This window comes from Rhincodon typus, chromosome 2 (assembly GCF_021869965.1).
Source record: "Rhincodon typus isolate 14 chromosome 2, sRhiTyp1.1, whole genome shotgun sequence".
NCBI lineage: Eukaryota > Metazoa > Chordata > Chondrichthyes > Orectolobiformes > Rhincodontidae > Rhincodon > Rhincodon typus.
In genome coordinates this window covers 128511027-128528625 of record NC_063333.1, presented here as the reverse complement: position 1 = coordinate 128528625, position 17599 = coordinate 128511027, and the positions used below count along the sequence as shown (strand labels likewise).

Here is a 17599-nt window from a genome sequence, read left to right as displayed (position 1 = left end):
GCACAGATAGATTTTTCCAGCATTTTATTTAGTTTTTCCTCATGCAAAAGGCTTAACACCTGTCATGGGCATGAGCCTCGGTAGTTATGGGTGTGGGTTTCTGCTGTGGAATTGATTGTAAGTTTCTAGATGTCCCCAATATCACAGTCTTCAGCCAATTCGATTTAACCCATGGGATTTTAGAAAACCGCTGAAGGCACAGAGGATTGCAAAGAATGTGGGCCCTGACATTATTTTGATAATAGCAATGAAGACCTGTGCTGTAGAGCTTGGTCCACCGCTAGCCAAGCTGTTCCAGCACAGTGTCTGCCGCAAATGCACAGATCTACGCTCCATTGTTCTAGCCATTAGTGCACCAGCAGCAGGAGGAGAATGGTTGAGGGACCTTGACCTCACTCAGGGTACCCCTATCTCTGAAGGAGACAGGGTGGTGCCAGTAGGTACCCAGCCAGAGGAAGAACTACCCATAGGCCACGCAGAAGTCTCCACGGCCTTCCATCCCCATGTTGCCTGTCGCCTTCAGCCAGTGGGAAGTCAATCTGAGGAGCCTGCACCAGCCTCTGGGAAGGACACACAGAGCACGTTAGGGCCCTCCAGCCACAAATGCTCTCAGGGTCAAACAACAAAAACTCCAAAGCCACAAGCTCCCCTGTGAGGCAGGCTCCCTCCAACGCAATAGCAAAACCTAGAACTGAACTGAGATGTAGTCAGAGGGAAAGAAAGAAGAAAACTTTGCAAGGGCATGTGGGTTAGACAAATGACAATTCTCTGTTGTTATGTTATTGCCTGAGTAAATTTGCGTTCAGTTGTGTGAATGAATGCCTGTCCTGCTGCAACTAGAACCCTGAAGGTACAGAAACTAGCCATCTTTAGGGCTGCACAATGTTTTATGATCTAAGGTGTGAAGTGAGCAGCTTCTACACTTTGTGCAAGAACATTTGCTATTGGAATGTAATTGTTACATTGCAAACTGGGTTCAATCTTCCAGGCTGCTAACACTGGTTGTACATCACAGTTATTAGAGGGTGATATTCATAATGTTGTATGAAGTGGTCGTGTGAGTGGAGGCAAGCATTTGAACTGGAGGTTAATACCAAAGGTTCACCTGGAATGTAGCACTTACAGGTACCTTTCCACATTGGTGTAAGGGTATCTGTGTAGTACTGTTGCCCTTTGAAGGGCCTCACATCGTACACAGCTGAATTTTCCTCCCTCACCAAATGAACTACTTATCTCGCCCAGTGTGTGTGTGGTGGTAGCCATTTTCAGCTCTGTCATGCCCTTCTTATATACAGAACAATGGAATGAAACAGCAGTCATTCCTCACACAGTGGGTCTTAGGCTGAGCCTCTTGCTATTGGCGAGCCCCCAAATTTACACTGACCCTTCTTACTAGCCCTCCCCAACAACTTCCCTTCTCCCCACTCAACGGGGTAAACATGTCCAATCTAGGAATGCACTGCTTCCCCCCGACCGTGGAAGCTAAGGCGCTGCTAACTGTCAATTATCCAGCCATTCCCACACAACCACTTTCCCTTCAATGCTCTATCATCACCTGCCCTCCTTATACATTTGCAATTTGCAATTCTCTCTGCATTCTAGCACACTGCGTCAAATTTCCACAATTAAGATCCCCAGCTTCCTTCCTGCACCGCTGGCCCGGATAACTAAACCCCTTGACTTGTAGTTGATAGATGCCCAGGACTGACCAGTGTCCACTCTCACAGAATCATCAAATCCCTACAGTGTGGAAGCTGGCCATTCAGACCATCGAGTCCACACCTACCCTCAGACCCACCTACCCTATCTTTGCATTTCTCACCCTAGACACTATAGGCAATGTAGCATGGCCAATCCACCTAACCTGCATGTCTTTGGACTGTGGGAGGAAACCGGAGCATGCAGAGGAAACCCACACAGACAGGTGGAGAATGTACAAACTCCATACAGACAGTCGCCCAAGGCTGGAATCGAACCCAGATCCAGTGCTAACCACTGAGCCACCATGCCACCCTCTTGAATGTCTTCGATGGACAGCCCGGTGAGCATCGACACAGGCACAAAGTGAGAGAATGCTAAGAGAGCAAGCGAGGAACCCTGAGAAGAACACCGGCTGAATCCATGGAATCAGATGCCTGTCCCTCCTTGCGCCACGTTCTCAAAGCAGCAGTGCAATGAAAGATGCCAATGCATTCCAAAATGCAGTATTCTGGGAGCAGACTGTGCATTGTGCCATGATGATGCAGTGAGGCTGGTACATGTTGGATCCATTGTCCACGGTCATTAGGTGCATCCTGCTGCTGCCCAAGGTGTGTGCCCTAAGGTCCTAGCTGTGGGCTTCCAACAGCAAGCGACAACAGCTCTGGGTTTCATACGGGGAATTTTTGGTGTCTCACTTCTGTCCATTGGAAGGATGAATGGGAAACTGCATAGTAATGAGACGAGATTGGATAACAATGAAGCTGCTCATGAATAACAATCCATCTAAATAGGCGTCACCCCACTCACCCAATCCTGACTTACCTTTTGACAATTAGTTGGAATTTTGGATTTTTTGGGTCAAAGTCCAGCTGGTCATTGTTCAACATCTCACTCAATTTTCCCACAATTCTTACCATAGCCCCCATCATTCAGAAGCTGTCAAAATTCCACTCATAATATATTATCACACTAATTCAAACATGGGGCATGTCCACTTAAAGTCTGAGATAGTAGTAAGGGTCTAGGCCCGAAACGTCAGCCTCTCTGCTCCTATGATGCTGCTTGGCCTGCTGTGTTCATCCAGCCCTGCACCTTGTTGTCTCCACTTAAAGTCTGCCTTTTATCTAGGCTACTGTGATTCTGAAAATTCTCCCATATATATCCATAGGGAAAAAAGTAACATCTTAAACATTAGAAAACGTTTAAATGCTTCACAAACCTTTGTATTATTTTCACCTCAAAATAAATTCAGTTCAGGAACTCATTGAAATGTTAATGAAACAGTAGCTGAGAAACAGACAAACATTGAGCATTCACAATGCTGTTATACTCATCAAATCCAGGTATTAACAACCTGTATGCCTCGCACTCCTGGATCTCCTGGAGGGCCTGGAGCACCATCTCTTCCTTTAGGCCCCTACATGCAAGGATAAGTGTTATTTAATGGTTTCACGACCAATTACCATTTTAACTAAGAGAATAAATAAGAGAAATTGGTGTATAATCAATAAATCTATATGCCGTTGCTGATTTGCCAATGTACATTCCTCCCTCTCATCTACCTCAGTCTTCACCAGCAATTAGCATTAATGTTTCTATTTTGTTTCTCATGTAAGAACCCAATTTGTTGTATTACTAATGTAATTTCATAATGCCTCAAACCGCGATCTTCTGCACTTCCGTTTCAGGAAACCTCACTTCTTCAATTCTGGCTAAAATCAGCTCTAATATATTGCAGTTGCAACAGTGACACTGTGGAGCCACTATTTTCTTTCAGTCACCCTTTTCACACTCAGTGAACACCACTTCCTATTCCTGAACATTGCTAAAGATGGAGTGGGTGCTAAAAGGACTAATCGCGTAATGGTAATGTTCTTAGATTAGACAACTAGCTATCTCTATGAATGCTCTAGAGATACAAGTTCAAATGTCAGCAGGACAGCTTTTAATTAAAGTTCAATTAATTAGAAAACCTAACGTGCTGCTCGTTTTAGAGAACAAAATCTTCTGTCCTAATTCATCTCATCCTACATGTCACTCCAAGCTCCAAGGTGATTGACTTTTAACTGCAGTCTCAGATAACAGACAAGCCACTCAGTTGTACTGACCACTACAGAAAAATGAATTAAGAATAAAACTGAATGAACCCCCCCCAGCCTGACATCGACACCAAAACGTACACATTGCCCTGTCGACCCTGCAAAGTCCTGTTTACTAACACCTGAAAGAGTTGTTCCAGAGACTAATGAAGCAAAATCCTACACAATCATTCACCAAAATAAACCTTATAACTTGACACCTCCAATATTTATCCCCGGGTATAACCTATCCCAGCAATAGGAGAGATCCATCAGAGATGGCAGCACAGTAGTACAGTCAAGAGGGAATGGCCTTTCGAGTCCTCAACTTTGACTCTGAACTCAATCAGGTAGCTTTGGATTGAGTCAAATGTGGAAATCTCCTGCTGACTGCTACCCCCCTCAACTAATGAATCAGTACTCCTTCATGTTGAAAAGCATCTACAGGAAACACTGAGGGTAGCAAGGGCATTGCCATAGTGAACCTCAATTTGTTTATCAATATTGCTGTTTGGGTTTATGTGGCACAAACGCTTTCCACACAAATAAAATATTAATGCACTTCAAACTTTGCTAATCCCGAGATGCCAGCCGAGAACAATTTCTTTCACTTTTGCCGTCTACACTGCAAGCTTTTACGTGCCATTTAATGCTTTATAAAAACTTTGAAAAGACCATGATTGGAACAAAGTAAATCTTACCTGTGCACCCATCTGTCCCCTTCCACCAACAGGACCCTATTAAAATGGAAAAATAATTTTAAACATTCCTTATAATTAGTTATTCCCATAATAATGCTATGATGTAACATTTTCTTATCAAATGACATTTTTGAAAAAATGAAGACATTCCACTTTATCTAAAATACACATAAAATAAATACAGTAAACTTATATTAGGTTTCCCTATTCCATCTCATGACTCTTCTAAGCATTTTATCTTGGCCCCGTACTCTTCCACATCTTCATAGCTATTTCTCAGGAGTTTATCTGCACTCATAGGACCTTCCTTCACATGTGCATTTATGACACATCCACTTCTCCTGGTCCTCTCCATACTCCTTAACATTTTGTCATCCTCTTCACTAACTCATGATGTGGAGGTGCAGGTGTCGGACTGGGTTGAACAAGGTCAAAAATCATACAACACCAGGCTATAGTCCAACAGGGTTTATTTGAAAACATAAGCTTTCAGAGCATTGCCCCTTCCTCAGGTGTAGTGAGAAAAGAGGTAACAAGGCACAGAATTTATAAGTAAAAGATCAAAGGATCATACAACTGATGCGAATGTATTGAATAAACCTAAAATGGCTTGCTGACTCCCTCCTGTTAAATCTTTAATCAGTTAGAAAGGAGATGCAGTTTTCGATTGATTAAAATGCAAATCCCAGAATTTCTTTCAAGTAACAGCCCCCAGATAACTGAAGGTTTTATCGATGTTTTACAAGCGGTTACATCACAGGTCAGACAACGCATTTTAGGTGTGAGGCCTTGCTAGAAGCTGTCTATTTTTGCAGATACATTCTATTTCGTTCAAAAACTACATAATTTGTAGACACAGTCAGTCAAAGGGGCATTTTACAAATTCCTGCTTTGGAAATGAAACCAGTCTGACTCCAGGTTAAAACACAGACAGATTCTAAACAAGGTCTCACACCTAAAATGCATTGTCTGACCTGAGATGTAACCTCTTGTATACGCTATTAAAACCTTTAGTTATCTCGGGGCAGTTACTTGAAGGAAATTCTGAGATTTACATTTTAATCAATCGAAACCTGCATTTCCTTTCTAACTGATTAAAGATTTAACAGGAGGAAGTCAGCCAGACATTTTAGGTTTATTCAATACATTCGCATCAATTGTATGATCCTTTGATCATTTAATTATAAATTTTGTGCCTTGATACCACCTTTCTCACTATACCTGAGAAAGGAGTAACGCTCCAAAAGCTAGTGTTTTCAAATAAACCTGTTAGGACAATAACCAGGTGCCATGTGTATTTTGACCTTCACTAACTCAGCTTGTTTTACAAGCATCCAGTCATTGATGAGTCAGAATTCCTTCATCCTAAAGACTGGAAATAGTGAAACCAGTATGTCTGGCACTTCCTTTTTCTGCCACCTAAACTATCTCTCTCCCTGGCTACTGATTCAAGCTGACTGAAAGAGCTGGATTTTCATGGTCCCATTTGGGATCAAACTTAGTCAGGACTGGAAAGAAAAGAGGCCTTGCCTTTGTTTCTGCCATTGGCAATCTTCTCGAGAGCAGTGGAGGAAGCAGGACCTGAGAGAGGTCTGTTCCTAATAAGGGAGTTGTTGAGAGGAACATTTGACGAGGTGCCACACCAAAGGCTGCTACATAAGATAAAGTTGCATGGTATTACAGGTAATGTATTGGCAGGGATAGAGGATTGGTTGACCAGTAGAAAGCAAAGAGTAGGGGTAAATGGGTGTTTTTCTGGTTGGCGGTCAGTGACTAGTGGTATGCCTCAGGGATCAGTGTTGGGACCGCAATTGTTTACAATTTACATAGATGATTTGGAGTTGGGGACTAAGTGTGGTGTGTCAAAATTTGCAGATGACACTAAGGTGAGTGGTAGAGCAAAGTGTGCAGAAGACACTGAAAGTCTGCAGAGGGATATAGATAGTCTAAGTGAGTGGGCAAAGGTCTGGCAGATGGAGTACAATGTTGCTAAGTGTGAGGTCATCCATTTTGGTAGGAATAACAGGAAAATGGACTATGTTTTAAATGGTAAAAAAATTGCAGCACGCTGGTGTGCAGAGGGACTTGGGTGTCCTTGTGCATGAATCGCTAAAAGTAGGATTGCAGGTGCACCAGGTAATTAAAAAGGCAAATGGAATTTTGTCTGTCATTGCTAGAGGGATGGAGTTTAAAAACAGGGAGGCTATGCTGCAGCTGTATAGAGTCCTGGTGAGGCCACACCTGGAGTACTGTGTGCAGTTTTCGTCTCCCTACTTGAGAAGAGATATACTAGCACTGGAGGGGGTGCAGAGGAGATTCACTTGGTTGATTCCAGAGTTGAGAGGGTTGGATTATGAGGAGAGACTGAGTAGACTGGGATCATTGGAATTCAGAAGAATGAGGGGAGATCTTATAGAAACATATAAGATTCTGAAGGGAATAGATAAGGTGGAGGCAGGGAGGTTGTTTCCACTAGCAGATGAAACTAGGACTAGAGGGCATTGCCTCAAAATAAATGGAAGCAGATGTAGGACTGAGATCAGGAGGAACTTCTTCACCCAAAGGGTTGTGAATCTGTGGAATTCCCTGCCCAGTGAAGCGGTTGAAGCTACCTCGCTGAATGTTTTTAAGGCAAGGCTAGATAAATTTTTGAACAGTAAAGGAATTAAGGGTTATGGTGAGTGGGCGGGTAAGTGGAGCTGAGTGTTAAAAAGATCAGCCATGATCTTATTAAATGGTGGGGTAGGTTCGAGGGGCCAGATGGCCTACTCCTGCTCCTAGTTCTTATGTTCTTATGAATATAACCTTATTGACAGCCTCTATCTGGCAAATTTGTTTCAATTTTCAGGGAGGCATGCTGCTGTTAGTTTGTAAACTAGCTGAATGGATGCATCTCCCATGGATTAGATGCAAGATGTGTTCAAAAGATAAATTTAATGGTTTTGCCTCCTTTGCAACTCATTCACAAATCTGTATTTGTACTTATTCTGGTCGAATATGTGGTGTGAAATTGGAAGATATAGCTACCTATCACAATATTTTAACCTGGTTGTTGCTTATGTCCACTGGTAAAGTGTCAAATTAAAGCTAAACATTGTAAATGAGAAAAAGTCTTCGGATGAATTTTTAAATTCACGACATGTCTAAAGTGATGGAGTATGTTTTACAATATTGAAAGTGCAATTTAGTATAACGGCAATGTCTTATTTAAGCCATTCTCTTTACGTACTTAGTCTAGACAACTGTGAGATCATGGTTCTGAAATCTGTTTGTTTTTGTGAGGAGTTTCATGGACTCTTAGCTGTAATCTAACTGCCTAATCATTTTATAATTGCTGGAATCCAGTACAATAAGGGTCCTGAGAACCTATCTGTTTAATTGTAAAGATTTACAAGTTATTCAACTACTTCTAGCTGTAATAATAGGGCTTGTGAAATCAGAGCATAAGTTAGATAATGAGTGAGGGGTGAGAGGCTGAGTGTTAGACAGCAAATAGATGTCATGAGGGGGTGGGTTTAGTGGTCATGGCACTTCAAATGTACAAAGATACTTCACTGTTTGCGTAGGAAGAGCTGGGCTAAAATTGTTTGAGACGGGAAATGAACCTTGTGACTGGCCTGCTCTGGCCTTGGCCAGGTCTCAATTTCAGAGGGGTCAGACTTGCTCCAGATTATGTAGGCCCTGGACCCTTGAAAAATTCTAACCCCTGGTGTGAGACAAGAACAGGATGCAGCATTAGTCCTGTCTCCCAGTCCCAACCTCCAGCTAGAAAATCTAGTCCAAAATGTTTGAAGCCTCAATATGCTATTCAACCCTGAGTTGAACTTTGCATCCCATATTATTTCCATTACACATATATATTTACTTCCATCTCCATTACAATCCGAGTTTTGAGCCATTTAAATTATTTACATTACAATTTATCAGCAAGATTAGATATTAAGGGTATATTTTGTAAATTTCTAATTTAGTTCAAACAGTAAATTAATTTATGGTCATATTTCATTATTAAATTAAGATAGTTAATAGAGGAGCATATGTGAGGTTGTTGACTTGCTCACCAACCTGGCTGGTTTTCATTCAAACATTCCATCACCATGCTATTTGACATCATCAGTGAGGCCTCCGAAGAAGCGATGTTGTTCTACTCCACTTGGAATTCATACTGTCTGGCCCGTTATGGTGGTTCTGTTCTGAATGGGTTTGTATATGAGGTCCAATTCTATATGTTTGTTGATAGCCTTATGGGTTGAGAACCATGCCTCTAGGAATTCCCGTGTGTGTCTAGGTTTGGCTTGGGCTACTATAGTTACCTTGTCCCAGCTACACTCGGACAACGAAGGTCCTTGGTTTAACTGGGACAAGGTAACTATAGTAGCCAAAGCCAAACATAGACACACACGGGAATCCCTAGAGGCATGGTTCTCAACCCATAAAGCAATCAACAAACATATAGAATTGGACCTCATCTATAAACCCATAAAGAACAAAACCGAAAATGACACTACTCACCAAAATGGACTGGACAGTATAAATTCCAAGTGGAGTAGAACAACATCGTTTCATCAGAGGCCTCACTGATGATGTCACCTAGCATGGTGATGAAACGTCTGAATGGAAACAAGCCGGCTCAGCGAACAAGTCAACAACCTCACGCACAAAATTTTAGAGGAATGTATATCTTTAATGGTCAACTTGAGAATTTGTTCTTAATCCGAAATGTTCTCGAGACAATTAACTTCATTTGAATTGAGCCATCTCTTCTATTTCCATTTGGGGTTCATTCAGCAAATGTGAAATAAGGAATTTGATTTGAAAAATAACAATTTAGATAAATATCCATGATAGAACCACACAGAATCTGATGAAGTAAAGGAGACTTCCTTACACGATTTCCAACACCACCACGTTTTCCCGGGTTACCACTTTTACCTGGATCACCCTGTAACACAACATTTCACTGTTATTCCATTTATGATTATCATGTCCATAAAGAAAATATCAATTGTGAATCATAAATGTAAGTTACTAAATATAAATCACCAAGTAGATACGTTAGAGAAATAAAACTAATTACCACTTGGCCAGGGTTTCCTCTTTCACCCTTTTGACCTTGGACATTATTGCTTGCTCCAGATTCGCCCTAAGAAACACAAAAGGCACAAAAAACTTTGCTTAAAATGAAACAGTAAACAGTTTGGTCAAATCCAGTGTCTAAATGATTCGACAAACTGCACTCGTTCTTGCTAAGACCAATTCTGTACGCACCATGAGGAATGTATTTTCGTAGGAAATAGTGGATTTCAAGAAGCTGTTCAAACCAGTGTTTTGCACTTTGGGAACTAGCTACAGTATGTCAACAAGATCTGTACTGGTGTAGGGATTTCAAATTGGGCAATACACTAGTAAACAGATGTTAATTTTTGATCCCCATATTCCAATGCATTTATGTCCAACATCATAACTTACTTAACTCAGTCCATTTGGAGTTGAGGAGAGTGAACAACGTCCCACTTGATTATCTTTTCTATTGATATTACCATTCCCCTTTAGGATTCAACAGAATTACTTACTGCTCTCCACGAAAGGGAACAAGGGAATGTGATTACCTCCTCTAACCCATTCCATTCTATTTCCCCAATGGTGCTGTACAGACCACAAATGACAGACTTACGCTTTAACTGAGTGCTGAATCAAAACTGGAATGTCTCAAACCCCAACACCACCACTGAAGTGGGTTTTCCACCTTTCAAGCAGCCTAAATGGATAATAACTGTTCTAGGTCGAAATCGCAGTCAGTTAGTGGCATTTGTTTTTGGCTGGCATCCTGCTGCAAACCTATACCAGTCAGGAAAGAATCTGGCCTATCAACTTTTTCAGGATGTTTTAATTATAAATCCATTTTACAATCTGTACAATAACCAGTCACATTGGGATCAGTGGTGTCACTCACCACTCTCTGACTTAGGATGGTGTGGATCTTAGCTCAGTAGTATACACTGCTTTATCAATAGGGTATTAACAATAAACATAGAAACATTGAAGATAGGAGCAGGAGGAGGCCATTCGGCCCTTCAAACCTGCTCCGCCATTCATCACGATCATGGCAGATTTTCCAACTCAATAGTCTAATCCTGTTTTCTCCCCATAACATTTGATCCCAAATCCCAACTGTTGGATGCTGGGGATCTTATTGTCGGTTCTGATGAAGAGTCATGGGACTTGAAATGTTAACTGGTTTTCTCTACACTGATGCTGCCCTACCTGCTGTATTTCTCCAGTACCTTCTGTTTCAGTTCATAATGCTATGCTTTGTTGTCAGATAAGGCCTTATCTTGATGCATCTTAAAGTCTGCATGTCATTACTTGAAGCAAAACAGTCTTCCTTCAACCAACAATACAAAATGTAAATTAAGTAGTCATTGGGACCTTGCTGTGAGCAACATTTCCAAAATTTTTATCTAATTACGAACAATAGTTAGCAATTTGCTGCATGCAAAATGCTCTGAGGTGTTTCTAGTCATAGAATTAGAATCATGGAATTACTTTCTAACTACTGGTGAGAAAATCCACTGACTTTTCTGTCAATCTTAACTGAATAAGGTAATGTATCTGCTTAATGTAAATATAGGAATGATAAGTTATTGTAAAGATGGAGAGATCCAATTCTGAGAGTATGTGGCAGTGAGATTTCATGGTGTAGACAGCAGTCAGAAAACTTCTGGAAAAGAAAACTGCAAAATTATGTTTAGGAGACCTTGTTGCATCTGATTCCATTTTTAAACAATTCATCTCACATCATAATAACCACAGTTGTTGCCTCTCATTAACAATCAGCTTAAAGCCAGGAAAACAAGTAATGGATTTGTCAATTACCAAATGGGAAAATCGTCGAGCAGACAAGGGTTACACACAGGGAGCAAGGATTTAAACACACTGAGAACAAATTTATTCTTTAAGTCATCAAGCTGAGTTTGACTTCAGTAAGACTCAAGATTGAACAGGTTGGATAAAGTGATTTAAAATTGCTAGAGGTTCAGATAGAAGAAACTGGATTTGAAATAAGAAATTGTGATTTATATTCCATTTAAATAGAATGTATGTTCAAGAATAGAACAATAGTGGATTTGAAAAAACAACACTTCTTGCAATCTGCAGAAACATAAGATTTGCAAACTAAATTTCATCAAAAGAAACATAAAGCAGAATCAATTGCTAGTTTTGATAACAATCTTGCAGCATTTGTTCTATGCTTTTTTTTGGGTAAAAAAGATCCGTGATCATGTTGCAGCAAGCCTATATTAAACTACAAGTTAATACTTGCTAAAGACAAAATAAGTGAAACTATTCAGGGCCTGTAAAATGTAATCAGACAGTAAAGATCAGATAGGATCTCTCCTTATCAATTCACGTTGACCACTTTAGACTAGGTTAATATTGTAAGTATAGCCCTCAATTTTAGTGCTGATAATCAATTCCATTATTTTATAAAGGTTAAAGCAAGTATGTGTCTGCTTTGCTGACCTTCTTGAAATCGGTTTATATGGTTTGAATGTACGATTACTGCTCCAATGCCACTGGGACCTATAGCTGGGATTACAGGCAGTTCCATGTTTAGGAGCCTAGGTAAATCATACTCAGTAGTTTCAATGAAGGTCAGAGTGGAGACAAGATGGGCAAGTAGGGGAACATAGGGCTTGCACTGATTACCCTTCAGGAGGAGGGTTATGAAAGGTAGCATTGTGAAATGAGAGATAGGTTAACTGAATGGGAAAAAATACTTTGTTAGATGGAGTATACTACGGGAAAATGTGAACTTTTCTATTTTGGCAAGAACAGAAAAGCAACACATTATTTCATCAGAGAAATACTGCAGAATTCTAGAGTACGGAGAGATCCTTTGTCACCCAGGTATGTAAATTGCCAGAAGTTAGCATGTGGGTACAACAAGTGACTAGAAAGACCATTGGAATGTTGTCATTTATGGCAAGGGATATGGAGTCTAAGAGTTTTTTCTGCAGTCATAAAGAGGGTTGGTAACACCACATCTGGAATACTATGTACAGTTTCCATCTCCATGTTTGAAAAGGAATATAATTATAATAAAAGCAGTTCAGAGAAGGTTCACTCAACTGATTCCTGGGATGAGGGAGTTATCTTATGTGGAAATGTTGGGAAGGTTGAGCCTGTATCCACTGGAGTTTGGGAAGATGAGAGGTGATCTTATTGAAACATGTAGGAGACTGAGTAGGTTTGACAGAGCAAATGCTGAAAGGATGTTCCCTCTTACTGCAGAGACTCGAACTAGGGGCCACAGTTTAAAAATGTTATTTTCCTTTTAAGATGGAGATGAGGAGAATTTTTATTTTTCACAGGATCATTAATCTGTGGAAATCGCTTTTCCAGATAAGTGTCAAGGGCTGGTCATTGAGTTTTTTTTTAAGGCTAACTTAAATAGATTCTTGATTCACAAGGAATTCAAGTACCTGAGCTGAACAGAAAAGTATGGGAAGATAACGTTATCATGGTAATGTTACTGGACGAGTTATCTAGAAAACCCCAGCTATTGTTCTGGGGTCATGGGTTAAAATCCTATCAAGGCAGATGGTGAACTTCAAATACACATTTGGAATTACAAGCTAATCTAACGACAACCATGTAAGCACTGCTGATTATCATAAAAGTCCGTCTGGTTCACTAACGTCCTTTAGAGAAGAAAATCTGACATCCTTGTTTGATCTGGCACAATGTAGCCCCACACCCACAGCAATGTCGTTGATTCTTAACTCCGCTCTGGGCAATTAGGAATGCTGACCCAGACAGTGATACCTCCAACTCATGAATGAATAAGAAAAAAATTAGATCAGTTATGATTTTATCAAATGGCAGAGTAGGTTCAAGGGACCAAATGGCATATCCCTTTTCCAGATACTTATGATTGAGTGTTCCTATAAATTGGCAAGGTATGCCTCCAGTGGGTTCAGAGTAGCTCCAAAGGATTCCTCCCACTCTTGATTGTCAGAGCCCAAGTAGATAAAGCTGCTGGGCTTCCCACATGGTATGGGCCTCCGCTCACAACTGAAAAAACACTGGCTGTGGGATAAGGCTGTCAAGTTGCCATTAACTGGCAACAAAAAGAGCCTCGAAAGGCTCAAGAATGGGCTTGCTTCCAACTCCTTTCCCACTCCTGTAACATTTCTGATGTGTCAGGGATTGCCGAGTAAGCAGTGGGAAGATATTCCCCCACCCTAGCCTTTACAGCCATGAGTTGGGGAGCACCAAACTCCAGCTCCATTTCTAGCAACAGGATTTTTATATCTTCAAACCAGGTTTGAGCAAATCTTAAATAGAAATAGTAGGAACTGCAGATGCTGGAGAATCTGAGATAACAAGGTGTAGGGGGTACAGAAAATGCAGCTGACTGTTAAAAAAAAGCATGATACACTTTAATATTTGCAAAACCTCCAAGCCATCAGTTTAATATCAAAACCCCCCATTGTTCAATTGAATTAATCCTAAGCAGTTGCATTCCATAGACAACATTATCAAACAGGTTTGAACAGTACTGCAGAAAACATGTTCTGCACAGTCTTTGATTATCTATGTTCATGCTAGCCTTTTTCTAAAGATTACTTACAGGGTCTCCACGCGAACTGGTCTCTCCACGATCACCTAGAATACCTTTCTGGCCTTTTCTACCCTAGAAATGAAGAGAAGCTGTATTAGTTATCAGAAATAAATTTAAACTCATCAGCTGAATTTAAACGATTCCATAGGTTAGGAATGGTTTCATTCATTGGTTTCAACAGCACATTGCACTCCAGACAGATGAACACTATAATTCACTCAGGGAATCTGCAGAGTACCCAAAGCCCTGTCCGTCAAAGTGGTATATTGGTCCAGTTAATGTTCATATCTTGCAATTTTGCTTTAGCTGAAAAATCAAAGAAAAATATTGTCCTTCCATGCAATAAGAATGGTAATCTAAGCATGGTAGCTCCCCCACTACTCCATTGACAAAAATCTGATTCTTGCGCTTGATGCTTACTAAAAGGCCATAGTAACTATTGCAAATTCAGATAATGGTGACCATTTGAGTTCCAATTTTTGTGGTTTATATGACACAAGTCTTAGCTTAAAAGTATTAATTATTTCGTAATGTAATGATTGCGATCCATGGTTCAGAAGAACTCACCAACGATTAAACTGTACAAAGGTCTTCTTTTTACTAAAGTAGAGTAGCCTGAGTGTGGCCTGAGCAGACGACACAATGAAAATTGGATGAGGGAGTTATCATCCCACTGACAAATTTGTCCAATTTTTATTGTCCTTTCAAAACCACAGAAGATCAGGAACACGACATTTGTGCAAGTTTGTTTTACAAGCTTAAGCTAACGATTATATAATGTTAAATGGAAGAGTCAAATCTGCACCCATCATTTTCATTGGCAAGTTATTGCATGGAACAAAGTGTAGTATTAGACGACGGGGTTTTCCTTAAGGCACCCCCGAGCCTTTTAGATCGGTCTGCCTTGGAAGAATCTGATAGACAGCAGAGCCAGTTTCTGTTGTTCACAATGCAGAATGAGGTGGTGGTGGGGTTAGGGTAAGGGGTGGGCTGCAGGGAAACAGCTGATATTTGGGTTAAAGAGACCAAGTTCCTGAGAATTTAAACAAGACTGGAAGGTTTGTCTAATTTTGGTGACAGGGATTGATTTCCAGGATAACCCGACCCTGAGTTTCAGATTTAGGTTTGAAGTTACGCAGCTGGAATAAGGAAAAAGGAAGGGAGCCATCAGCAGCCGAGATCAGCTTTGGACTGGTTCTTGAATTGTTCCATCTCCCATTAGGAAGATGAGGCTAGGCGACCGCCTGGAAAACACCTAAGGTCTGTCCCCAGAAGTGACTCTGAGCTTCCAGTTGCCTGCCACTTCAACCCACCACCATGTTCCCTGGCCATCATCTCTCTCTTGGGAGTGCTGCAGTGCTCTAGCGAAGCTCAGCACAAGCTGGAAGAACAGCATCTCATTTTCCGCTTGTGCACCCTGTAGCCTTTTGCACTCCATATTGAGTTCAACAACTTTAGGGCCTGAGCACCTTCTCCCATGTCCTTAACCCAGCCCCACATACCAGGCCTTGTCATCACATGGGCTGCTATCACAAACAACCCATTGTCAGCCACTAATGGTCCCAATTTGCAGCTATTCATTCTCCCAGGCTGACCGTTGTGGATTTCTTTATCTGTCCAGCTGTTCTCTCTCTAGGCTCTATCTCCACCTATTATTTACTCCTCCCCCTTCCCCCACCCTATCTTTAGCATAGATACTAACTTTTCCTGGCTACAACCTGTTCTGAAGATGGGTCACTGGACCCAAAATGTTAATACTGCTTTCTCTCCACGGATGCTGCCAGACTGGCTGAGTTTTTCCAGCAATTTCTGTTTTAGTCTGTAGCAATGTTGATCCTCTCTAGGAGTAATCATCTAAGTTTTAGTTATCTACTGTTTTCTTATCCCTTTATCTCTTCTTCCTTCAACCACCTATTTAAACTTCACTTGAATGTAGATAGGATCTCTGTCTCCGTAATTAACCTCAGTTCTGCATTCCGCAGCCTCACAACCATCTGTCTAAAAAAAATGTTCCTGCTTTCCATCAGAGATCTCTTGTGGTTAATTTTGTTAATATCCTCTTATACAAGTGTTTCGATGACGGAAAACACTTAGCATCCATCTATTTTGCCCCATTCTGTCATATTTTTAAACATCTCTAATGAAGCTGGTCTTGTTTTGTTAATGAATGTTTGTAAGTTATTGTAAATGAATGTGGAATCTCTAGTCTAAGGTGTCATATGTTCAGAAGCTAAAGGAAAAATGTACTGAATGCTTTTTTAATGAATGCTGTGTCAGTTGTTAAATTTTAATCTAAGATTTAGATCTGAGATGAAATAATGATGATAACTACCTGGCTAAAATATTCTAGATGTGTGTAAGTGATCAAACACTTTATTCAAGACATGTTTAATGTAATGGCCTTTTGTGTCAATAAGAATGTGTCAGTTTAATAAACAGTTGATAATTATTGAGGATTTTGATGCATTTTTCTAATTCTGCTGTTATGTGAATTCAAATGATTCATACATCAACACGAATGCAAAAAGTAATGTTGCATGAGAAGTATAAAGGAGGTTGTAAAGGAGATATTGAGCATTAAAAAGGAGACTCCATAAACCAAAATATAATCTCTGGAATTCAAATTTAGTCTTCCAGAATATCTCAAGCAGAGCCCTTGAAAAGAAACAAAATATAATCTCCGGATATCAAGAATAGTCCTCTATAAACTTATAAAAGATTATAAAATAATGAGGGGTACAGATAGAGTTAATAGTAGTTGTCTTTTCCCTGGGGTGGGGGATTTCAAGACTAGGGGGCATATTTTAAAGGTGAGAGGAGAGAAATTTAAAAAAAAAAGGGGCAAATATTTTGCACAGAGGCAATGATGGATGTTGGGACAATTACAACATTTAAAAGACATTTGGATAAGTACACGAATAAAAAAGGTTTGGCGGGATATAGGCCAGGAGCAGGTAAGTGCAGCTAGTTTAGTTTGGGATTATGTTCAGCATGGACTGATTGGACTGAAGAGTCTGTTTCTGTGCTGTATGACTCTATAAAATCTCAAGTGGAGCCCTTGAAAAAGAAAAAGAAATGTTATATTCTGAAAGACATCAGCATGGATCAGGTGGAAGCACATCAACTATGAATTATGTGATGTACATTGGATCTGTGTAGACAGTACACCATAGACACCAGCCCAGTGAAATTGGATTTTGAGAAAGAAGAAACCCTGTTCGAAGTCAGCAGTTGAAATCTTGCCCATTGAAACGGCACAGAAAGAAGTTGTTGAGTTCTTTAGGCTTGTGCCTGCACTGAATCCTGTCAAACAGCAAACTTTGGCGGTTGGATTGTTAAAGATGTTTTGATGGGAGGGGGTCCCCCAAGTTATTTCAGTAGGCAGAGTATGTACAACATTCACACAATTAAACAATAACTAGGGGTTGATGGAAACTTTGCAAATCCATGCCAACCGCAGGTATACAATTTTCCAATTGAGAATGTCTACT

General features: G+C 40.5%; 1 protein-coding gene across 2 annotated transcripts in view; it reads right to left on the bottom strand.

Annotated features, from left to right (window-relative positions):
* The window catches only part of col6a4a (collagen, type VI, alpha 4a), a 164989-nt gene that overhangs the window by 64657 nt on the left and 82733 nt on the right, over window positions 1–17599 (bottom strand). For both annotated transcript variants that reach the window (XM_048613282.1, XM_048613286.1), the window contains 5 exons: window positions 14118–14180; window positions 9558–9623; window positions 9369–9422; window positions 4481–4516; window positions 3056–3118 (listed from right to left, as the gene is read on the bottom strand). In XM_048613282.1, the coding sequence (XP_048469239.1) occupies window positions 3056–3118; window positions 4481–4516; window positions 9369–9422; window positions 9558–9623; window positions 14118–14180 (282 nt within the window). The remainder of the gene's footprint in view (window positions 1–3055; window positions 3119–4480; window positions 4517–9368; window positions 9423–9557; window positions 9624–14117; window positions 14181–17599) is intronic.